At 43.8% G+C, this 26,218-nt stretch overlaps 1 protein-coding gene across 1 annotated transcript in view; it reads left to right on the top strand.

Moving 5' to 3' along the window:
- LIX1 (limb and CNS expressed 1) overlaps positions 1-26,218 on the top strand; it is a 278,166-nt gene that overhangs the window by 63,585 nt on the left and 188,363 nt on the right. The window contains exon 2 of the mRNA XM_063964057.1: positions 6,976-7,139. Within this exon, the coding sequence (XP_063820127.1) occupies positions 6,976-7,139 (164 nt within the window). The remainder of the gene's footprint in view (positions 1-6,975; positions 7,140-26,218) is intronic.

Raw genomic sequence — 26,218 nt, 5'->3', positions numbered from 1 at the left:
ACTGCACAGGGACGTGCAGTCAGGGGAGGCAGGGGAGGCAGTGCCTCCCCTGTCATAATCATTAAAATAATATAAAGAAAATACTTATGACACATATACTGTGTCATAAGTATATGATTTAGGCTTTATATTATTTTAATGATTCTTTTAGTTTAAAATAATCATTTTAAATCAGTTTAGGAGGCACCGCTGTCGGTGCCTCCCGCTGTCATAGCAACGGCAGGAAGCGGGTAGGCGGTGCTAAGAATTGGGCAGTAAAAGCCCATGAAAAAATACACGTGAAGCGGCACTTTGTGGAAGTGCCGCTTTGACAGAGGAGTGTCAGGGGCGTGCTTTCAACCCATAGCACGCCCCTGTAGCAGTGAGCAGCAGCGGTGGAGCGGGCGGCTGGCCCTGTCAGGCCGGAGTCAGCAGCGCGGGAGGAGAACTGTCCGGGAGCCTAACCCTCTGTACCGCCGGTGGAAGGAGTGTGAGACGCGCCTTCCCCCTTGTCCCGCCACTGCCGTCGTCCCCGAGTCCCGCTGCGCCTACTCAGCGCCTGAGACCATCATAGCGCAGCCAAGGAGAGTGTCCGGACCCTGGCCCCCCAAGGCGAGTAACACACACACACACACACACACACACACACACACACACACAGACACACAAAAAAAGCTGCCGTTATGTGTAAAAAAAGGGGACTGTCTGCCGTTATGTGTAAAATAGGGGGACTGTCTGCCGTTATGTGTAAAAAAAGGGGACTGTCTGCCGTTATGTGTAAAATAGGGGGACTGTCTGCCGTTATGTGTAAAATAGGGGGACTGTCTGCCGTTATGTGTAAAAAAAAAGGGGACTGTCTGCCGTTATGTGTAAAAAAAGGGGACTGTCTGCCGTTATGTGTAAAATAGGGGGACTGTCTGCCGTTATGTGTAAAATAGGGGGACTGTCTGCCGTTATGTCTAAAATAGGGGGACTGTCTGTCGTTATGTGTAAAAAAAGGGGACTGTCTGCCGTTATGTGTAAAAAAAGGGGACTGTCTGCCGTTATGTGTAAAATAGGGGGACTGTCTGCCGTTATGTGTAAAATAGGGGGACTGTCTGCCGTTATGTGTAAAAAAGGGGGACTGTCTGCCGTAATGTGTAAAAAAGGGGGACTGTCTGCCGTCATGAGTAAAAGAGGGGGACGCTGTCTGCCGTAATGTGTAAAAAAGGGGGACTGTCTGCCGTCATGAGTAAAAGAGGGGGACGCTGTCTGCCGTAATGTCTAAAAAAAAGGGGGACTGTCTGCCGTAATGTGTAAAAAGGGGACGCTGTCTGCCGTCATGTGTAAAAAGGAGACGCTGTCTGCCGTAATGTGTAAAAAGGGGTACCTAACTCTGATCCCAAATCCCCCAACTATTTCAAATAAAGGGCTACCTAAAACACATATCTTCAAAAAATATATAAATGTTTAAATAGAAAAATAGAAGTAGACAGGCACTGTCAGCCTACTTCCATGACATCACAAGTGGCGATGCCGGACTTTTCGGATCATTATGGCTGCAGTGCCTCACCAGCCAATGACCTCACCGCACGCCACTGGTACTGCATTGTTACTTGGTTAAGTACTGTTGTTCAGCCGTTGCTGACTTGATTCAAGTTGGTTAGCTTGGTTTTCTGTTGTTATGTGTGAGCTGGTATGAGTCTCACCACTATCTGTGTATTTCCTTCTCTCGAAGTATGTCCGTCTCCTCGGGCACAATTTCTAGACTGAGTCTGATAGGAGGGCCATAGAGGGAGGAGCCAGCCCACACTATTAAACTCTTAAAGTGCCCATGGCTCCCAAGGGACCTGTCTATACCCATGGTACTAATGTGGACCCCAGCATCCTCTACGGACTACGAGAAAAGGATATACCGGTAGGTAATTAAAATCCTATTATTTCCTCCAGGGCCGCAAAATGCCAAATCTGGGTCTTAAGTGCAGAGAGAAGCGGGGAAGAGGTCTTTTTCCAATTTATAACAATCTGGGATTTCGCCACCTCCAAAATGTGTGCAGACAATTTTCTGAGGTCCAGAGTGGGGTAGTACAACAAAAATATTCAGGGATCGTTTGGTATCGGAGCCTTGAGGAGGGAGCAATTGCTTTTTATTACACTCTGGTCTACTGTAATTTTGCTGCACTTACAGTAGATCAAGAAGGCATCTTATGCATATTTTTGCATTCCAGTCCCAAATGCAGTGGTACAGTAACACATTACTGCATGCACATATACAGCAATTTGAAGAAGATTGTATTCCAATAGAGTAGCCTCTGGAGGTGGGTAGGTAGACTTTGCAATAAATCGGCACAGCAACAGAGGCACCGAGAGGGTAGGGGAAGGATACTCTTTACCCAGGCCCTGGGCTTTTTTTTGTAGGGCGCATGATTGCACTACCCTGTTTTGGGCATGCCCTTCTCCACCCAGTAAATGGGCCCATCACCACTCTCGATGGCCGTGCACAGCAGAGCAGTGATGACAGTGCCCCATGCCCAACTCTCCCCACTCGCAGGACTCTTTGGTTGACAGGTAGACAGTGGGACAGTGCCCCGAAAAAGCAGAACTGTCCCACTGAAAGCGAGATGGTTGGATGGAATGCATAATAGCAGCTTTATGAAGATGCAGAAATCGTAGAAGCCCTTAGAAAATTCATTATTCCCTCCTGAGTAGAGTTGGTGATTCCATAAGAAAGCTTAATTTATGAGAATTAATAAATGCACATTTGGATTTGTCAAGTGAATACATACAGTAGGTGTTTTTAGTGTTTAGATCAAAGATCTAATGGAGTTTAACCCCTCTCTTGCCCAAATGTGTAAAGGGTAGGTGACTTGTACTTTAGGGTATTTTTAGTAATAAATGTATCAACCTTCTAAAGAGTGGAGAAGTAGACAAGTGGAGACTGTGCCCATAGCAATCAATCATCTGCTAGCTAGCATTTATCAAGTAAATATTATAAAATGATAGGTGGAAGCTGCTGGTTGCTGGGGGCAACAACTCCACTTTTCTACACTTGAAAAAGTGTTCTACATTGCTGTCAGTGGGGGAGATTTATCAAAGCTAAAGGTCTTTGGGATCATGGTGCCAGTGCCATGTTCCTGTTGACTTCTGTACTGTACATGCTGTTTATTTTTACTACTGCAGCACTGATGCAGTACTCTAGACACTAGTGTATTTATAATGGGTGCAGTGTGTGCGGTGCATACGGGCCCCCGGGGGCCCACACCACACTTATTATTGTTAATACTTACCCTCCGGAGCTCCGCGGCGCAGCAGCGCTGCAGAAATCACTGGGAAAATGGCTTGAGATTTGAAGTTAAGGTTCAGAATCACTTTTTTGACAGTTCATCAATAGAAAAGACTGACCCCATGAACTGACACTTTTTAGATCAGAGTGAGCAGTGATAAAAAATAGGCTTTTTTTACATGCTCATTTGAGAATTAGGACTCTCTATAGTTTATTCTTGAGCAACAATGACAGCTTACACTGATCTACATGGGCTCCAGATGGTATTTATTTGACATTTTTTACAGATTAACATTTTGATGTTACAGGCGATTAAAGAGCTTTAAAAAAGTGGTGATTATGTACTGTGCAGGTTCCTTTAGAGATTCTTTATTTATTACACATTTCTTGCTCTATTCCACTGGCTCTAGAACTGCCAAGCCAAAATTATTCCAGCAGGAATTCTGTAAGCTTTTGTTGATATTTTCAACTTTAGTGTTTCTGTTCCAGCCATTCATTCTTTTCACAGATCCAAACCAAAACCGTTATACTGTTTATTTGAGATCATCAATATGAGATGTTAAATTGATGTTTTGATATTCCCCCATCAGCTAATTTCATCATAGTAATATAAACAGTTCAGTAAGGCCAGAGGTGACCATGAGGAGACTGGAGAAATCAAGATGTATTAACTTGTCAGATAAATAACTGTATAGTTACACAGTGGTCTGACAATTTGAATAAAATTGGGCTGTGAAAATTTTTTAAGGCTCTGAAAATCTAATATACATGTTATCAAATATAAAAGAACAGACTCATACTTGGACAACAAAAATGCTTAACGAGTGACAGGTCACATATTGTGGGGTTACCCTTTTGTTAGCTAGTTACCTTAGACCACAGTTAGGCAAGTGCCCTGTGGTACATTACTCCCACATTTCTTCCCTATCACTGCCTTGTATAGCACAAACACCCCTCCCCACATAGTAACACATTTCTTCCCTACCGCTGCCCTGTATAGCACAGCCCTCCTCATAGTAGCAAACTTCATCCCTATCACTGCCCTGTGGCACCCCCCCCCCCCCTTCCCCCCATAGTAACACACTTCTTCCCTACTGCTGCCCTGTATAGCACAGCCCTCCCCATAGTAACAAACTTCATCCCTATCACTGCCCTGTGGCACCCCCCCCCCCCCTTCCCCCCATAGTAACACACTTCTTCCCAGGGGCATTTCTTCAGAGGAGGTGGCCCGTGTGCACCTCCGGGTGGGCCCCCTCCTCTGCACGGCGCTGTAGACTCCGGCATTGTGCATGCGCAGGTCTTCGGAAACATGGCGCCCACCATAATCCGGAGACAAATTTGGCTACCAACATGATCACAGCTCCCGGCGCTGGACTCCGAAGGGTAAGTATTAAAATGGGTGCGGTGTGGGCCCCCCCTGGACCCAGGGGCCCGTGTGCACCACACCCATTGCACCCATTATAGAAACGCCAATGCTTCTTCCCTATCACTGCCCTGTGCCCCCCCCCCTCATAGTAACACAATTCTTCCCTTTTGCTGCCTTGTGGCACATCCCCTCTCCCCCCATAGTAACAAGTGACACACTTCGTCCCTATCACTGCCCTGTGTCAAACCCCCCCCCCCCCCCCATAGTAACACACTTCCTCCCTTTTGCTGTCTTGTGTCAATGGCAAATTCCCCCCCATAGTAACATACTTCTTTCTTATCACTTTATCACTGCCCCTTGGGGTATCCGGACTCCAGGTCGACAACAAAAAGGTCGACACACCTTAGGTCAACGCCAATTGGTCGACACACCTTAGGTCGACATGAACAAAAGGTCGACATGGACAAAAGGTCGACAGGAACAAGGTCGACATGGAAAAAAGTCGACATGAGTTTTTTTTTTTCGAACCTTTTCATACTTAACGATCCACGTGGACTACGATTGGAATGGTAATCTGTGCCGAGCGAAGCGGAGCGGAGCGAAGGCACCATGCCCGAAGCCATGCGAGGGGACGCGGTGCACTAATTGGGGTTCCCGGTCACTCTACGAAGAAAACGACACCAAAAAAACATAAAAAACTCATGTCGACCTTTTTCCATGTCGACCTTGTTCCTGTCGACCTTTTGTCCATGTCGACCTAAGGTGTGTCGACCAATTGGCATCGACCTAAGGTGTGTCGACCTTTTTGTTGTCGACCCTGAGTCCCAGACCCGCCCCTTGGTACCCCCTGCCAATACACTTCATCCTACCGAGAAGTGCATTTCTCAGCTATCGCTACCCTGTGGCATATTCTTCCCTAAGAAGGTTATGGGGTGTATTTACTAAGCCTTGGATGGAGATAAAGTACCATACAATCAGCTCCTAACTGACATGTCACAGGCTGGGTTTGAAAAATTACAGTTAGGAACTGATTGGCTGGTACATTATCTTCATCCACTTTATCGCCATAGAAGGCTTAGTAAATAGATCCCTGTGTCGGGGAAGGATGATAAAATTCATTACGTATGATAAATGGTGCTCCAGCCAATCAGTTCCCATCTGTAATTTTTCAGGGGTCGGTATGTGTGACCAGCGGACGGGATGCCAGCAGTCACAAAACTGACGCCGGCATCCCGATGTTCAAAATCCCCACAGGGATGAGTTAAGTATGCTATCCCCTTTAACCTACCACTAACCCTCCCTTCCCGCAGCCCCTAACCCTAACCTCTCCCCTTATTGCCTAACCCTAACCTCCCCTTGTTGGTGCCTAACCCTAACCCCCCCTCTCCACAGCCTAATCCTAACCCCAAGCCCCACAGTCTAACTCTAACCCCCCAGGGTGACGCCTAAACCTAGTCTCCACCCCGGCCATAACACGCCCACTATACTTACGTTCGGGATGCTGGCTGTCAGGATGCTGGCATCGGTCTCCTGACCCTGTCAGGGTTCCGGCATTGCCATTCTGATGCGTGTCGGGATTCCAGAGTTTTATCATTCACAGCTAGTTTTAACACTTGTTAATAAATAAGCCCCTTTGTGCGCAATCATCCAAGTATTCGGCATTACTAGACACTGCTATGCTTGCAATCAGTGGTGGGATGCAAAATGTGATGCTTGATGTACAGTATCCGGCACTCAGAGTCTAAGGGGTCTATTCACTAAGCCTTGGATGGAGATAAAGTGGACGGAGATAAAGTACCAGCCAATCAGCTCCTAACTGCCATGTCACAGGCTGTGTTTGTAAAATGACAGTTAGGAGCTGATTGGCTGGCACTTTATCTCCACCCAAGGCTTAGTAAATAGACCTCTAAGCTTCCCACTGGAACAGTTACTGTCTGGCAGTGATTCAGAGAGCTTACTGATTCCCTGCCATATCTTCCTTATGAATGGCTCTGGCTAACTCCCAGGGGAAGATAACAAACCTTCGCAATAGATAAAGTTGACCATACCAAGCAGTTGCCTTCTAACTATCATTTATCTAGCACAGTCTATAAAATGACACAGGCTGATTGGTTGCTACAGTATGTCCAACCTCTCCACTTTATCTCTGTTGATGGTTTGATACATCTACCCCCAAAGTTAAGATAAATACGAGGGGTCCCTGGATGCTGGGATCTAAATACTACTGTAGTGTCTTCATTCTGTTGACCTGGATTCACTGTTATCTGTCTTACTCTTTCAATTACTAAATATAACAATTTTATCAGTCGTGCCCTATATCATTGTGTTTCTATAATAACACCTGCCAAATCTTATGTCTTTCATCCAGTGAATGTCGTTGCCTTACTTCAAGAATTTTGGGAGAAAAAAGAGAAGAGAAAGGCAATCTTCCCAAGTGAAAGCTTGTTGGCCTATGAATCAGTCCCATCCCCTGATCCACCATTTGTCTGCTACGTCACCTTACCTGGAGGAAGTTGTTTTGGAAATTTTCAGGTGAGATAAGTTTTTTTTTCTTCACTGTGATATTCAGCACTTGTTCTCTACAGGAAGGATATCCGATATGTACTTCGCTTGGTTATAGTAATGATCTCATAATATAATGTCTAACAATGGTGGTCATTCCGAGTTGTTTGCTCGTTGACGATTTTCGCTATGCTGCGATTTGTTGCTAAATGCGCATTGTACGCAGGGCGCATGCGCTTAGTTATATAACTAAAAACTTAGCAGTTTGCTGTTGATCGTGCGGCGCTTTTCAGTCGCACTGCTGATCGGTGAGTGATTGACAGGAAAGGGACGTTTCTGGGTGGTAACTGAGCGTTTTCCGGGAGTGTGCTAAAAAACGCAGGTGTGTCAGGGAAAAATGCGGGAGTGTCTGGAGAAACGGGGGAGTGGCTGGCCGAACGCAGGGCGTGTTTGTGACGTCAAACCAGGAACTAAACGGACCGAGCTGATCGCAATCTAGGAGCAGGTCTGGAGCTACTCAGAAACTGCAAGAAAATATTTAGTAGCAATTCTGATACTCTTTCGTTCGCTATTCTGACTAGCTAAGATACACTCCCAGAGGGCGGCTGCCTAGCGTTTGCAATGCTGCTAAAAGCAGCTAGCGAGCGAACAACTCGGAATGAGGGCCAATGCTCCTAAGCTAAGGAAGCTGGCAGCAATCATGACCACCTCAAGAACATGATTCATGTCCTCAATGTGGTCACTGAGCATCGATTGCGTTTTCCGAACATGTTGAAGAGTTTATACTGTAACAATTCAAATTCTGAAAATCGTGGGGGGAAAAAAGGGAATTCTCTTCCACAATCCTGTATTGCCTTTCTTCAGCTCAGTTATACCTACATGACATAAAACATTGTGACCGAGTGTGTATTACAAAGCATAGATCGCAGTTTGGACCTGATTCAGAGGTGGACAGCATTTGTACAACATCTGTGCGATATTATGTAAAATCTGCAAGAGGCGTCTTAAGTAAAAAGACACCACTTCTGGCTTCTGTGATCCGCTGTTGCTTCCTAAAAGGCAGCATCGGATCACCATTGGGCTGTCATCTGCCTTCTGAGTAACTATAAGGTTACTCAGAATGGACCCCAGAACTCTGCTACAGAGGACCGTAAATCTACGTCAGAAGATGCAAACACTGGCTTGGGAGCGCCTACAAAACAGGGCTGACATACCTCCATTTTGTCAAATGCTCCCCATCACCACAACCACTCTGCCCCCAAACAGCTGCAGCCTATCACTCAGGCTTCAGTATCCAGGGCACTGCATTCGGAGCCACAGCACCATTGCTGGACAAGTGCACGCGGCTCCGGTGCATGCCCGGTTGAGGGGAAAAATCACCCATTTGCGTAAAAATCAACATAGTGTCCACCTGTGAATCAGCCCCTTAATTCAGATTGTACAAATACATGTGTGAGAATAGAAGCTCATTGAGATCTTTTTCATTGTCACATAATTTATTCATATTTAATCACGCAGTTATGATGGGATGCGGTTATGTGACCGGCAGTTAGGAGACCTCGGGTCACAATACTGATGCCGTGATCCCAGCATCTGAAAATCCCGACGGTCGGCATGCCGACCAACAGGGACTATTCCCACGACACCCGTAGAGTGGGAATAGAACCTGTTGCGGGCGCAGCGAGACACCGGGGCTTCGTTGCGCTTGCCCTCTCCCCGCCGGCCATGTTACAGCCGGAATCCCGCTGGTCACACATACCCAACCCGTTATGACTATTACACATAAAACGTTCATGTCCAGTTTTTCATTGACCAGAGATATGCATTGTGCACACTTGGTACCAACCCTGATCTTGCAAGGATTATTTTGGCTAATGCCGGAGCAGTAGGGGTTTGTTTGTCAGTCATTGATCTTACAAGCCAATGATTTTTACAGTTGTTGAGTATTTTATTTTATGGGATTTAGAGCAGACAATACATGGCCCAAATGGCCCAAAAGCTGTCACTACCTTTCGTCAGTAAACGTGCTCATTTTCACCTCCCATTTAGCCTTCAGTGTGTGCGACCCATGGCCCTCTGACATCTCTCCCAGTCAGCTGTGGGTAGGTGAAGGATACTGGTTTGCAGGATCCAGCTCTCTGGAGGAAACATTTTTGTGGAAGCCTCCATAAACACTGGCACTAAAAGAACTGGCTGCAACTTACTAGCAAATTGTAGGTGTCAAAGAAATATGCAATTAGGGACTGCATACTTAATTAGTTCAAACTGCTTAATGTAGAATTTTAGCAATTAGTTAGTTGACGTTAATGGGCCTTTGCCTTGATTGGCTGTACAAGAAAGAAAAAAATCTTAATGCACTTGAAGGTTTCATGCAATTCAGATGTAAATAAGAATTTGTGCTTTATGAATAAAGAAATTGGGACGTCACCTAGGCAGGATGTCTTGTTATTGGGAAATGAGGTAATGGCTAATTCTTTCTCCTCCATAGAGATATACAGTTGTAGCTGTTCCTTATCCTTGAAAGAACACAGGCAAACGGAGGTTGTTCCAAAGGCTCCGATAGGGTGTATAGGGTGCAACAGACAGGTACTGCATTTGCAGGACAGTGACATGTTCTTTCCCATGCGTATTACATTGGACACCATGCTTGGCTTAGCATTGGAGCCCTGGCCCTGGAGATATTATTACACAGATAGAACCTTATTCTTGTATGGTATAATGCATGAGAACCTGTCTCTTGCTATGATTTGCCTGATCAATACAGGTTGCTGTGTTGTTGATGGGTCTGTTTTCTGTTTTGAAGGAACTTTCACTGTTTTGAATCCAAATTCTCCCGTGCTTTTTTCCTAACCATAACGCTTATGTACTGTATGTGCTGAAATATAATTCTTCTATTCGCTGTAGAAGTGCCAAATCTAAATCCTAAAATATTTTATTATAGTGGCTTCTGCATGTCACCGTTTCTTAGCCTGTTTAAGCCAACATAAAAATAAAAAAAAAACAGAACCCTGCTATTGCAGTTTAAAATTTGGGGCTTAAACACACGATATGCAAACTTACCCCTATATATATATATTTCATTTCTTTGTAGATTTCAAGAATATTATTATTATTATTATTATTATTATTATTTCTTTAGTTTCTAAGGTACCATACTGTATATGCAGTACAACGCACAATGTTTTGTAAGTGTGCCAAGCCCAGGGTTTGTGTCATCAGACACAGACTTCCTAGACCTGGCAGAGGAGTTCCAGTGGTCAGTCCTAAATAAGCTTGGCTTACGCCGATGGATGAGGTAGATCAGGTGATTTGATGGTGCGTCTTTGTACGCAGTGCTTAGATCTCAGATGCTGACAGGAGGCTTCCTTTTTCCTACAGACACCTGCTGCTGCATTAGCTTATTAGTTGTATGGTATTGCACAGCTGATTCCCTGTATCTGTGCAATACCATACAAATCGGAATTGAGCCATTTCATGGTTAAGAAAAAAAACCTTAACATCAAATGTGTTACTTCATCCTCTATTATGTACGTGCAAAACACCCAGTTCCAAGCAGTAACTTTAGGCTTGTTATAGAAACCAATCATATGCAGATGGAGCCACGCTAGTCGTGGCTCCGTCTGTGACTAGGCGCACCCGACTAACGCCGAGAACGTCCCCGGCCGGCCGAGCGTTCACACCTGCGACGGAGATGCGTCCCATTCACTTGAATGGAGAACATCTCCGTCTGTGCGTGGGGGATGGCCGGAAACAGTTGAAAGCCAATCCCGGGTATCCTGGGAATACCGGGATTGACCATTTTTCAATCCCGATACCCGGGATTAAAAAAATGGCCCGGGATTGGCCTCCCTAGCTCCATCTGTATATGATTTTGTTTGATATTAATAAAAATGACAATTACAATGTGATTAATTCCTATGGGTTATTTTTTACTATTTGATTGTATAGTGTTTGTCCACAATAGAACTGTGATTGCTATTTGTAAATATCATGCTGCAGAGTTGGAGCATACTTCACAATAACCATCTGTGTAATTTCAGTTTGACAAGTTTATGCATTGAAGGGCTGTGGTAACACTGCTGTGTTTGAGGGTAACAAATAATAATTCTTGCATCGAAAAATGTCATGCTTTCCAAAGTTCTCCGATTCACTGTTACAAGAAAACAATATGTAGCGTTGTCTGTGATACAGCTGCCACCGAGCAGACACATCATTGACCCAAGAAGCACTAGGTGAGCAATTTAGTAATAGTTTAGGAAAAAGTGTAATGCTGTTACATAATGATATTATATATACATGGGGGGCTCCCATCGCGCTGGTGTGTGGTCCAACTGTATACTTGCAGATATAGGGATAGGATAGCGGCTACAGGGATGGGAAGCGATTGTACAGGTTGTCTCACCTAACACAAGATGGTCCCTACATGCAAAAAAAGTATATATATATATATATATATATATATATATATATATGTGAAATATATGCAGTTATGGATCTCATCAAAGTTACACATACACATACCTCCAAACTTTTACTATGAGGGAGTCAGGACTATTGCGCGGCGACCCGGAAAGGGGCGTGGCCTCAGTCGTGAGGTGTGGTCTCAGAGTGGGTGTGGTCTCACCATATGGACCGTTTTACAGCCTTATGGGGGTCTGCCCAGCGCTCCCCGAGCAGCTGGGCAGCCCCCTGCTCCCCTCCCTGCACTGAATACATGCCATGCGGGTTCGTACAGCATATATTCAGAGATCACTTGCTGCTTTGCAGAGCAGCGGGTGATCAGAGGCTACCCCAACTGCTCCGACCCCCACCCGCAGGACACTACTGCCCGCGGGAGGGACAGCAGTACAGTGTCCGAATAGCGGGACTGTCCCGCTAGAATCAGGACAGTTGGGAGGTATGCATGCAGAGCTTTGTGCCTGGTTGGGCTTATTTTACATAAAAAGCAGTGTGTTACCAGTTCCTATCTGTAGTGCAGTGGCAGACCTACATTTTTGGGGCCCTGAAGCTTGAACTGTTATGCGGACCCCTTGGCAAACCAGCAACAATAGGGAAACATCCAACAAGGTCCAAAGGGTCTAGCAACCATTTCAAGGACAGCACACACCGCTCAGCACCAGCAAAATTACCTTATTAGACGCATCCTTGCAGGGCTCCCATCAGAAATTCTGGGGCCCGGGACTCACAAAATAGGCAGCCCCCCAAAAAAATATATATAAATAAATAATAATAAAAAATAATAATAATATATATATATATATATATATATATATACATATACATACATACATACATACATACATACATACATACATACATACATGCACACACAAACTGTCTCCCACTCACTCTCCCTCAATTTACCTATCACAGGCTGACTGCAGCTGTAGCAGATGTGGTAGCAGCCTAGTCCTGTATAGCTCCGCCCCCTCTAATTCATGTAGCTCCGCCCCTTTTCATGAATAGATCTGGCACTATCACAGGAGGGGGAGAATACGCTGCAAGCTTCTATTGTAAACGTCCCCCCAAAAATGGCCGCCTCCTCAGAGGAGACAGTTATTAAAGATACAAGGGGATCCTCCTTCAGTATCTTTAATAACGGTCTCCTCTGAGGCGGCGGCCATTTTTGGAGAGACGTTTACAATAGAAGCTTGCAGCGTCCTCTCCTGTGACAGTGACAGGACTCTGTCATGAAAAGTGGGCGGAGCATCGTGGCGGGCAGACGGCGGCATGAGCAGCCTGGGCCCTCTCCTCTCTGTTAGGAGGCAGGGCCTGGGATAGTTGTACCCAGAGGTGTAGCTAGGCGCCATGGTGCCCGGAGCGAGAGTAAGTTTTGGCACCGCCTCCCCTGTACTGACCCCCCCACAGAGATGAACCCCCCCCCAAACTTTTAACGAAAATAATACCCTAGAACTGCCATACCAGACCTTATATCCCACTATGTTACAATCCCTCAGGCTGCTACGGCACAATATTTTCAAGGTTCACTGAAAATAATGTCCTAGAAATGCCTGAGGGGCAGAGACAGCTGTGCCGCAGCAGCCTGAGGGGCAGAGAGAGGTGCTTCAGCAGCCAGGACAGAAAGAGGTGCTGCAGCAGCTAGGGCAGAGAGAGCTGTTGCAGCATCTGAAGTAGAGACATGATGCAGCTTCCATGAAAGATAGAGGTGCTGCAGCAGTGGGGGCAGAGAGTGGTGTAGCAGGACGGACAGAAGTAACCCTGCTGCACAGCTACAAGCAGACATTGAGACATATAAAGAGGGCAGGCAGAGTTCCGGCATGTGCCGGCTATCAGTGTCTCCTGTTGTCGCCTCTGGCCAACCCTGTTCCCTACCTAGTCCCCGAGTCAGTGTGCGCCCCCTCTGTTCCTCCTCTTCCTGTTCTGCGGCTGCCAGTACAGTGGCCTGTGGAAACATGGGGTTACAGGCGGCAGTGCGCCCTCTACCATTTTTGGCGCCCGGAGCTCGCGCTCCACTGGAGCCACCCTCGTTACACCCCTGGCTGTACCCACAGCAACCCCCTGATGGCGGGCATGCCTCTTTGTTCGGGCTCCTTCTTACCTTTCATTGCTCCCAGCCTCCTTCCTAGGACGGGCCCTCTCAGGCTCCACCATTCCTGGGAATGTCACAAAGAGAAGCTCTGAAGGGTATCGGGAATTGTAGTTTAAAACGGATACATGTTTCACGCTATTTACAGATTGCAAATCACAGAGCTAGACTACAACTCCCAGCAGCTCCTAAGCGACGCGCATCCAAGCTGTAATAGCAGCTATGCTTTACTAGTAGCCTGGTTATCATGGTGTTGTTGGTGATGAGCTATAACCATACAGTACATAAAAACAAAAGGTAAAAATCAGATGTTGGTGTTGAAATGCACAAGCAAGGTGAGTGATGATTCTATCACTAACATAACCTTATTTTAATAACACACACTTAAAGTACTACATTGATTTTGTTGAAAAATTCACTCATTAAAAAAAAAAGAAGTTTCTTCAGGGCCCCTCCAGGATAAGGGGCCCTGGAGCTTAATCTTTATTAGTTTCACAGTAGATCCGCCCCTGCTGTATTGTCTGGTGTGTTTAGTTACATGGGTTACATGCCATTGCACACAGAGCCGGCCCTAACCAATATGATGCCCTAGGCAAGATTTTGGCTGATGCCCCCTAGCACCACCGCTGGTTCCGCCTCTGACCTTGCACCTCTTTCCCAGCACCATCACCCCTCACCCATAGCAGTCCTTATTTTGGTGTTTGTACCTCCTATATTTTAAATAGGAACAGTTCGCACATTTGGCGCTCAGCCCAAAAAGGGGTGTGTTTTTGCAGGCAAGGGGTATGGCCACACAATAGTACCCACAATTCCAATTACACCACACAGTACTGCAACTTTATTCACTTGATCATGCGACAGTGTCCATAATTCATATTACATCCCACAGTAGTATCACTTTACCTTATATACGTTACTCCTCACAGTAGAGCCCCTTATTCACATTACATCACACTGAATTGCTCCTTATTCACATTACACCACACCCTATTGCTCTTTATTCACATTAGACGACACAGTAGTGCCCTTTCTATACGCAACACCACATAGTAGAGCACCTTATACACATAATGCCACAGAGTAATGCCCCTTACACATATGAGACACATTATTAATGTCATTATAAACATAATGTGCCTTACACATTATGACAACCTTTATTAATGCCCTTTTACACATACTGTAATGTCCCTTACACATATGCTGCACATTATTAATGCCCTTATACACATGACACACATAGTGCCCCCTACACATTTGCTGCACATTATTAGTGCCCCTATAAACATAATGACACACATACAGTAGTACCCTTTTACACATATGCTGCACATTATTAATGCCCTTATACACATAATGACACGCATAGTGCCCCTTACACATATGTTGCACATTATTAATGCGTTTTTACATGACACACACAATGCTCCTTACACATATTCCGAACACTACTGCACAACCAACCCACTCACATGCACACAGCACTCACACGGCCACTAACACTGTGACCTGGATACGGCCACTAACACTCTGCTTGGATACGGATGTGTACTCATATATCTTGCCTCAATGCCAACGTCGGGCACCTTTTTTTTTTTTTAAATGTATCTTATTTGCATTGCTATGTGGCTAGGATGCACAAGCAGATTCTGCTGATTAAAATGATATGCAGCATGCCTATATTCTGTGTGAGACTGTGGCTATATCTGCATACAAAATGCTACAAACAGAATATAGGCATGCCGCATATCATTTTAATCAGCAGAAGCTGTTGATGCCCCTAGGCATATCAAATGCCCTAGGCAATTGCCTAGTTTGCCTATGCCTATGGCCGGCTCTGATTGCACACAATGGTAAAATGTGACTGCTGGAGAGAGAGGCAAAACTGTCACCGTGGCATGATGTGTAAGAGGACACTGTGAACAGGATTCAGATCAAGATTACTTTCATAGGGAAATGTATCAATCCTTCTAAAGAGAAGTTGCCCATAGCAACCAGTCATTTTATAGAATGTACTAGGTAAATGACAGGTAGAAGCTACTCCATTGCTATGGGCAACTTCTCTACCTGCCCTCTTTAGAAGGTTTGATACATCAGTCTGATGGGACTCTGCAAATGTTTTGGACATATTTGGTCTAAACTCCTTGCGGTGTTAGGTCAAAATGTTGATTGGTTGCTATGGGCAACATCTCCACTTCTGAAAACTCGCCCTTTAGTAAATATACCCCTATGTGTGTCAGCCCATTGACTTCCTGCATGTGGGGGTAATTCTGAGTTGATCGCAGCAGGAACTTTGTTAGCAGTTGGGCAGAACCATGGGACTGCAGGGGAGGCAGATATAACATGTGCAGAGAGAGTTAGATTTGGGTGTGGTGTGTTCAATCTGCAATCTAAATTGCAGTGTAAAAATAAAGCAGCCAGTATTACCCTGCAAAGAAACAAAATAACCCACCCAAATCTAACTCTCTCTGCACATGTTATATCTGCCTCCCCTGCAGTGCCAGAGCCGTAACTAGCTATATGCGCTGTGTGCCTTGCACACAGTGCAGGATGAGCTGGGGTGCAAGCTGAGCTATCTATACAAGATGGCGCCATCGTCATCTCCGCCTCCCACCTCCCCAAAATAATAATGAAGTGACCGCGTTCCTCCTCACTTCCCCCCCTCCCTCCCGTCTCGATGACCATCCTCAAACCGTAGAAAGAGGCCACGGAGCTGCTGGAGCAAGTGGAGGAGGCCGGGAGCGGGACCTTCACCCGGGCGGAGATATTTCACCAATCATTGGCGGCAACGGTAATGCTTGAGCTGCGTCCCGCACCCCCTTCCATGTGTGTCCCCGCCTCGGATCTCAGCCCGGCAGAGAGAAGAGGTGAGTAGGTGTGCAGGGACCTGCAGGCGGTGGGTATACACGCTGATAACACCGCACCATCGCTCCCTGGCAGAGTCCGGCATGTGCTTTCCCTGCCCCTGTGCAGCCGGGAGTTAGCGTATTGACACACGGCTGCTGGGGGTGGGTTTGATTGTAGTAGTAGTGACACATGGCTGGTGGGGGTGACTAGTTGTAGTAGGGACTGGGTGGGGGTAGTTGTAGGGACATATGGCAACTGGGGAGGGGGTGGGGGTGATACCATTATTAGTAGTGGCTGGGTGGGGTAGTTATAGGTAATGTGTAAAAAGGGGACGCTGTCTGCCATAATGTGTAAAAAGGGGACGCTGTCTGCCGTAATGTGTAAAAAGGGGTCTCTGTCTGCCGTAATGTGTAAAAAGGGGATGCTGTCTGCCATAATGTGTAAAAAGGGCACGCTGTCTGCCATAATGTGTAAAAAGGGGTCTCTGTCTGCCGTAATGTATAAAAAGGGGACGCTGTCTGCCATAATGTGTAAAAAGGGGGACGCTGTCTGCCGTAATGTGTAAAAAGGGGGGCGCTGTCTGCCGTAATGTGTAAAAAGGGGACGCTGTCTGCCGTAATGTGTAAAAAGGGGACGCTGTCTGCCGTGATGTGTAAAAAGGGGCTCTACCTGGTGTAGTGGCAGTACTATGTGGCGTAATTTGAATAATGGAGACTACTGTGCACCGTAATATGAACTGGTATTATATTGTGGCCACGCCCCTATAAAAAAAATTTGGGTATGGGTGGGGGGCGCCGATGCCATTTCTTGCACACAGCGCTAAAATGTCTAGTTACGGCACTGTGCAGTGCACATGGTTTTGCCCAACTGCTAACAAAGTTCCTGCTGCGATCAACTCAGAATTACCCCCTGTATTCCACAGACTAAAAGAATGCTTTCCAAATACAAGAAGTCCAATAGTAAAGGATAGAAATTAATCATGTGTTCCACCAATTGTACACCATAAAGACTAACCGAATGCATTTGAAAGACCTTCAAAAGATATTGCAGTTGGATTATACTGCATCAATGAAGTCTGTGATCCCCAGTGTAAGTAACACCTATTTCCAGTAATATAAATGCAAACATATCAAAAATTATTACATACAGTATTCACCAAGATAAAAAACAAAAAATACACAAAAAATGCTAGAATAATAGAATAAAATACAATGCAAGAACCTATCCCACTTAGTGTGACCCAAGTATATAAAAAATCACTCAGGGTTATCATAGAAACTGAAAGCTATTCATAAACAGTCCAATAAATCTACAGAAAACAATCCAAGGTAGTTATCATTTTATAATCTACATGGGTTCCCTGTGCCCAGCTGGTGGAAGAAAAAAAAAATTTTCAATTGTGACTAATTTGCAAATATGTGTCATCTTTGTCTTTCATTTTAATCCAGATATCATGCTAATTTTCATAGCAGCGATGTTGAAACACAAGCTTTTATTTGTACTCACAATCCACCAGCATCCGATGTCCGTGCTGGGAGAACATTATGACACATTTTTGTTTTCTAAAAGTTTATAAACAATGTAAGCAATAAACGCTGTAGCAATTTTATGAAACCTTAAACGCAGATTCTTTGTAACTGCAACATAACTCCTCTAAGGCATTGCAAGTTATAACTCAGTAAAATATATTCTCATTAAAAATATATTTTCCATAATCTCGTAAACCATATATTTTACGGCAAGTTTATTAAAGACGGCTTCTCTGTAATCATTGTTAAGACATTTTTGGTATTTTTCCTCCTGACTATGTATTGTCTTGGATCCTGGGAAAGTCATGGAAGTACTATGTTGCATTTCAGATAAACATGATAAGCCTCAAATAGAATTCCCAAGGGTTTGTTTTTTTTCCTCCAGGACAGATGCAGTTTTGCTGATTATTTCTTTTATATACTGTAGCATCCTCTAATGAGTTATTAACATACTTGACCGGCACCAAGATATACGGTAACTGGAATTTAAATTTTCTTGCAAAACAACAGATCATTGAACTCTCCGCTGTAAAGTGTGGGAGCAATAAAAAAACGCTATAAATGCATAAGTAGAGCCGTGTAAAGGAAATAACCATTATCACAAGATACAGTTTCACTGCGTATAACAAAGCTTATTATCACAACATATGTAAAACCCTCAAATACAAAACATATAGAACGTTAATAAAAGGGCACATTTATTACACCATGGTGTCTGATCATTAATATGTCTAAGCATGAGAACTATTGTCAGAAATGTGTGTATGTGAATAATTATATTCTGTACATTTCAAATAAAATAACATTTTATAATGATAATGATGATAAAAAGTGCTTTTATGTTATAGGGTTGGCCTCATTTTTTTTCTTCTTCTTGAGATTGTAGCTTGATGTTGTATGAATATATAATACTTTATTTGTGGTTAGATTGTGTTGGTTGGGTGTCTTATCCAGCAATCCTTCCATCTTCTACTGACAGCTTATATTATATGTCTGTGCTTTTAAAAATAGTTCTGTGCCATTTTTGGCTGTCTAGTAAATCCTCAAAACCACATGGTATGGTCATGAAACTGTACAGCAATTTCCATTTCCCACAGTAAGACCTGTGCTAGCCCCAACTGATCTGACATTTGGCTCCCCTCTTCCTGAACCCAGCCACTCAGTGCTTTATGGTTTCAACAGATGTTTTTACTTTTAATAACATTGGGGACTTTTTTTTTTTCTTTTGTTTTCAGAGTTTTTTTCTAGTATATTTAGGATGATCCCTTGTCCTATATTTTGTCAGGTTTAGGTCTCTTTAAAAGTATCGTAAATATTATCCTGCTTTCTTTATTATGAGAAGTCAGTGTCTGCTGGATTCTGCCGGAGCTGTATATTTTGTAGGTACTAAAACAATTGACAAATCATATTATATACACTTACGTAAATGTATTCTCTTTAGGCAGCCTATGGTTCCAGAGCTTTGCAGCTCATGTTAGAACTTGTAGACTCACAACAGTTGGAGAGCCAGCGGTTCCCTACACCTGCTGTAATGGTTATCCATGTCAGTTCTGTAGTGCTAAATTGTAACACATATAAAGAACAACAATAATAAGATAATAAGACTTGTAAACATTGATATTCATTTTTCTGCTCCATTATGACTCAGAGTTTTATTAAGGTGATAATTGTGCATTATGGGGCCAGTTGCACACTGGAGGTAAATGCTCACACTTTCATTATGGGTTTACTAAAAGTAAAAGCAGGTAAACGTGCATGGTGATGGAACCTATTGGTCCCATAGCCACTTCTGCTTGCACTGACAATTTGGAGCTTAGGGGTACATTTACTAAGCAGTGATAAGAGCGGAGAAGTGAGCCAGTGGAGAAGTTGCCCATGGCAACCAATCAGCTCTTAAGTAACATCTATCATTTGCATACTATAAAATGATACAGAGCTGCTGATTGGTTGATGGGGAAATTTCTCCACTGGCTCACTTCTCCGCTCTTATCACTGCTTAGTAAATGTACCCCTCAGTATCCACTGACCACAAATACAAGACGTGGTTACTCTCGGCAGCATGTGATGGCAACATTCAGTGTCACTGGTGTTTTCTTAATGCCAGTGGGTAACCACATTAAGGGAGTTCTATGGAGAGCTCATTAAGAGACTGATTTAGATGTGGACACAATGTATGTCTAAAACACAGATGTAAATTGTGCCCCGAGTAAATACATATTTAACATTAGTGCATACAATATTTGGCATATGAAATGCTAGCAGTGTATCACGATCTACTGTATGTATACAGCAGGTTTCCCATGGTCTGACAGTGCTTCTACCTTATGTCTTGTCAGGATGGTGATAGCACAGGACCCTTACAGAAAAAGTTACGCATGTAGTGTAAACTGTTGTCACTGTTAGTGGTGAATGTGCTGATGTTAGGAATCATGGGACTTCTACTTTTCGTAGCAGCTGACCCAGCAGCAGAGCAATACTAGTTTGCTTTGGTAGGTTTGGATCTGCTGCCTTAAATCCCTCCATAATTTGCAATGGGCCAAGTCATTTATTCATGAATTGGCCACTCAATGTGCCAAAATAAAATTGTGTTGTGTGGTCATTTTAGTGTTACAAGACCATCCCATATTTCAATAGTTCCCAAACTCTGTACCCTAACAGTCCAGGTTTTAAGGATATTCATAACTGAACACAGGTGAATTAATTAGTACCTCAGTCATTTAGATTGAACCATCTGTGATCTGTTAAGGATATCCTTAAAACCTGAACTGTTAGGGCATCTTGAGAGCCGTGTTTGGGAAGCTCTGGCATGTTTTATAGCAGCTTTCACATTCACTCTGTAAAATGCCTCCAGATGTACCTGTTAGATGAAATCCTCAATGCTAATATATTGTAAGTAGCTGTTTCTCACCTAGGGACATGTTTGTCAAATAATATTTGAGGCTAAACATTACTCCATCCGTACTGCCCTAATACAGAACAATGCTCATGCATTGAAGCTCACTGAATTTCTTGCGTAGAACATATTTTTTGGCCAATAAATCTTTCTAATTGTATCAACAGCTAAACATGGGAATCTAAAGGGGGGTACTGATGGGAGAGATGTGCGCTGAGCGATCTTAACACAGACCGCTCAGCACACATCTCTCCCCCCACTCAGCACAACGCGATGTGCTGAGCGAGGGGGGGCGCTCAATTCACACAGCGGTGAAGTGAGCGACCCGCTAGATTGAGCTCAATCTAGCACCGGCGATAGCGATGCGCAGCTATCGCTGGGGGGTATACACACGGCAGATCCCTGCTTAAAATCTAAGCAATCTAGTCAGATTGCTTAGATTTTAAACACGGATCTCTCCGTGTGTACCCCCTTAATAGTTATAAACCAAGATAGTAAACTCTTGTGCCAAAGAACAATCTATTATAGAGTTGCTTAACGATTAGAATAGTATAAACAAGACCACAAACATGGGGCCGACTGACACATTTGGCGCACTGGATGCAAAGTACCGACGTCCAGTACTTTAAGATGGACCAGATTGACCAAATGTCTACTTATACCAGGTGTCACCTGCTGCATTACCATATCTGTGTATCGCTGCTGCTGCCACATCTGAATCATTATTAGAAACTTGCATTTAATTGCTTAGTTCAAGTTTTTAACACATGATAATGGCTGATACAAAGCAAAAGATTTTGAATACACCTTAGGCGCTACCGCCATGTAGACAGATATCACATGACAATGCTGATGAAATGTCCCAAAGAAATCTTTCAATAGTGGTCACAATTCTTCAGGAATTCTCACAATTCTTCACGCTTTAATTCCTCCTCATGGGCAAATGGTGACAATATGTAAGCAAGAAGGAAATATCGTATATGATGTAGTAGTTTTTTTTTTAAATTTACAATTTATTTTTATATATAACATATAAGAACATTATTTTGTCCAATTAAAAGAAATAGCTTCACTTTCAAGTAAGAATTGGAACCGTACCGTGCCCAGCTCCCAGCAAGGAGCAATGAAAAGAGTATAAATGGAAGGTTCCGGAATTCCTCCCTCCACGCTATCTGCTGGCCACTGGATTTGGTGAGTTCCTCTGTGGATGCAGGTAGATGGACCAAAGTATGCCACCAACACGTTTCGAGTTATCCTTAACTCTTCCTCAAGGCAGACCTGCATCCACAGAGGAACTGTCTACATGGTCTACATGGTGGTAGCGCCTAAGGTGTATTCAAAATCTTTTGCTTTGTATCAGTTTCTATTGGTGATTGGGAATCACTAGAATTCATCTGGGCAGCTTTTTTCCATTTTCTGTTCCATCAATACATCCTTTACATGATAATGGCTGACTAACTTGGAGAGCCTTAACTGATTATAGATTATTCCCTCATAGTAATACAGTCTAGCAAGAGTGCACGGGGTGCAATAATATTAAGTGTAGGCTGACTAATAATAGGTCATTCTAACAGCTGCAAATGTTCTATAATATGAATTGTTTAAATTATATTAGATGTTGCTTTTATTTTTATTTTACAACTACAAAATGGAAACGTTGAACCATATGGTCTCATAAGTATCAAATTCTCACAGGTCTCACCGATCTGGTCTGAACTGTGCATGCGCTGGCGCATGCCAGACAGCCGACGGCTGTCTTTGCCCCGCGATCGCCTCTGCCTGATTGACAGGCAGAGGCGGTCGCTGGGTGGGAGGGGGTGGGCCGACAGCATTTGGCCACCGTTCAGGGGCGCGGTCCGGGCAACGCAGGTGTGCTCGGTCAGTTGGGGGTGGTCCGCCGTGGCTGTGTGATGTCACATGCAGCCGGTGCGACCCTCACAGCGACGTGTAGGGCTGCTGCGCTGGCAGGGAGCTACTCTTCCAGTACAAAAGCATCACCGCTGTGCGATGCTTCTGTACTTGTGTGTGTGGGGGGAGAGTCGGGCCTGACATGTGGGGCCGACTAGCCCTGTGCTGGGTGTCCCCCCGCATGTCAGTGCGCCCGATCGTAGATGTGATAAATTTAGCACATCTATGATCAGGTCTGAATTAGACCCATCGTTCCCTGGTGATCTTTTCTAATACACTGATGCCCAATGTCTTTGTTGGGGAGTATACAACACAGAATCCCATGTATACCAGGGCTAGCAGGGAAAAGAAGCAGACAGTACTTGTAAACTAAGGGCTTAATTCAAGGTTGATCACAGAAGCAAAATCTTCCTCTAATAGGCAAAACCATGTACACTGCAGGTGGGGCAGATATAACATGTGCAGAGAGAGTTAGATTTAGGTGGGGTTTGTTCACACTGAAATCTAAATTGCAGTGTAAAAATAAAGCAGCCAGTATTTACCCTGCACAGAATCAATATAACCCACCCAAATGTAACTCTCTCTGCAAATGTTATATAGCACTTAGCTCCGGGTAGTTTGCATTCACACATGCAGAAATCCCGGTTGATGCGCGTTCATGTGCAAACACCAGGGATTTTGCTGCATCTGTCAAAGGGGTTTAAGTGAACTTTTTATTTAGTACAACATATCTTTATTGGGTTTATAACAAAGAGAAACAGGGAAGGCACATAAATCAAGTAACATGAGCAGGTGGAGTGTGTTAAGAACAGCATGGAATGCAAAGAAATAAAACAGGAGTGCACACAATGATCTCAGAAAAAAAAAACATATATATACACTGTATGTAAAACCTGCTTAAAAATATCAAAATTATATAAAGGGAGAAAGAAACATCAGGGAGCAGCAAGAACTCAAGAGATATAGGAAACTGAGAGGGAAGAATAGAAGAAGAAATGAATGGGGAGAGGGAAAAAGGGAAGGGGGAGGGAGACATGGCTATCGTCACCCAAAACCAGTGTGTGAGGGAAAAAGGAACCCTTATTTGTAAGCCAATCAGCTCCTACCTGCCATGTTACAGACTCCGTTTGAAAAATGACAGTAAGAAGTGGATTGGCTGGTGCAGTTTATCACTCACAGTGAAATGTATCAGTATCACTCACTGATAAATAAGGGCAATAGAGCGACTCCCCCCAAGATCGGAGCATGGATATTGCACCTGCAAGAGACACTACAGGACCAGAACTTCAAGCCACGTGCAACCTACGTTGGTATATTAATTCTCCCCTAATTCATATGCACCAGCCAGGGCACTAAAAGCCTCTCCCAAAGCCAGCAGATGAGGCCCAGGGTCGAAACCAAGGTCGTTGCCAATGCCAGGGCATGGCATGGGGAGGGGGGGGGGGTCATGTCCCAGAGTGCCCAGGTCATTTTTGTGGGGTTATGGGGTAAATGGAAAGCTTTTTGTTAATCTTTGTATTTATTTTAGCAGATGCACCAATAGTTATTTATGATACTTTTTCATTTCCTACCAATATTGTAAGCAATATACAGTGGCCCCATTGTATGTCTACATAACAGTAAAATAGTAATAGTAAGAGGCTAGTACAGTTCCCATGTAACAGCGTCTGTGCTGCCTCTGAGAGTAATCCTGAATAGCAGCAGTATTTCACAAAGCAGCACAGCAGGCCTAGCATGGAGAAAGAGCCATGTGATGATTTAACCAAAGGCTCTATACAGCTGGAATCTCAGGACATCCTGGGACTGCTTGTTTCACCCTGCAGAATGGCTGGGAAACAAAACAACTGTCGCTCAAAGCTACTGTGCAAGACAGGGCTGTGTATGAGGAGAAGGAGCTTCTTTGTGCTTTTAAATTCAACTGTAGGAAAAATCTGTTACAACTGACTTTCTACTGATAATAAGTTCATTGTACATGTTACTCCATTTATGATATTGCCAACAATCTCCTCTCTTGTCAAATAATATAGTATCTCACACTGCCAGTGAAGGTCATTTTAAAACCAAGTTTCTTTGTGAAATTTAAAGTCCACAAGTTCAGTGAACAAAAACAGACTCTGTACATCAATGTTTGCTGTGAGGGTATTCCACTGGTACCATAGGTCATAAGGATTCTTTACTAAACATAGAATATACAGATGCACAGACCATTTAATTATGCACTAATGAGCCTATTTGTCCTACTACAGCACACGGTTAAACCCTCCCCCCCCCCCCCCCCCCCCTCCATGCCAACACTCTGCATGACCACTTACTGGTTCTAGCCATGATGGAAAAACTGAAAACTTCACATCAACCCTCAAGATAAGATAAATTTAGTACAACTTCCTTAATTTATTATCACTTGTATAGCTGCCAATGGTTTGTAAGATGCCACAGTACCCCTTAGTGCCATACAGTGGGGGAAACTGAGCATTCATAAAATAGGAACATATAAAGTAGATTAAATGAAATGCAAATGTGAATTTAGTGTAATTCCTTTCTTTTTTATCTAAGATACTATTCATGGTGTTCAAGCCCCATTGGTGTGCTGAATAAGGCATAAAAGTAAGAGGACATCAGGATGATATTTGTTACATGTTACATGTGCATATTTTGAATGCTGTTATATTAGCTACAGTGGCTGTAAAAAGTTTTTACCCCCTTCCTGATTTCTCATAATTTTGCATATTTGTAAAAATTGTTTCAGATCTTCAAAAACAAAGTGAATATAAGACAGTTTTAAATGATCGTTTGATTTATTGATTTATTTGAAAAAAGTTATCAAATATCTATATCACCCATGTGAAAAAATGAATGGCCGTCCTAAACTTAATACCTTTAGTAGCAACAACTGCAACCAGATGTGTCCAATAACTGGAGATCAGTCTCTCACATCATTGTGAAGAATTTTATAGCACACTATTTTTTGAGAATTGCTTTAATTCAGCCACATCAGAGGGATTTTGAGCATGAAGTGCCTGTGTAAGGTCCTTCCACAGCATCTCAATTAGATTTAAGTCAGGACTTTGGCTAGGCCACTCCAAAACCTTAATTTTGATTGTTATGAGCCATTCAGAGCTGAACTTGTTCTTGTACTTTAGATTGTTGTCTTGCTGCATAACCCAGTTGTGCTTGAGCTTCAGATCACGGACTGAGGATTGGACTTTCTGAGTTTTCTGTTAGGCAGCAAAATTCATGATTCTATCAATTATGGCACGTTGCCCAGGTCCTGAAGCAGCAAGGAATCCCAACACCATCACACTACCACCATCATGTTTGACTGTTTGTATGATGTTGTTTATTGTGGAATGCTGTTTTAGTTTTTTTGGCAGGTTTTCAGGATTGA

Source organism: Pseudophryne corroboree, chromosome 1 (genome assembly GCF_028390025.1).
Source record: "Pseudophryne corroboree isolate aPseCor3 chromosome 1, aPseCor3.hap2, whole genome shotgun sequence".
Lineage (NCBI taxonomy): Eukaryota > Metazoa > Chordata > Amphibia > Anura > Myobatrachidae > Pseudophryne > Pseudophryne corroboree.
The sequence above is the reverse complement of the archived record's forward strand: the minus strand, read 5'-3'. Positions and strand labels throughout refer to the sequence as shown.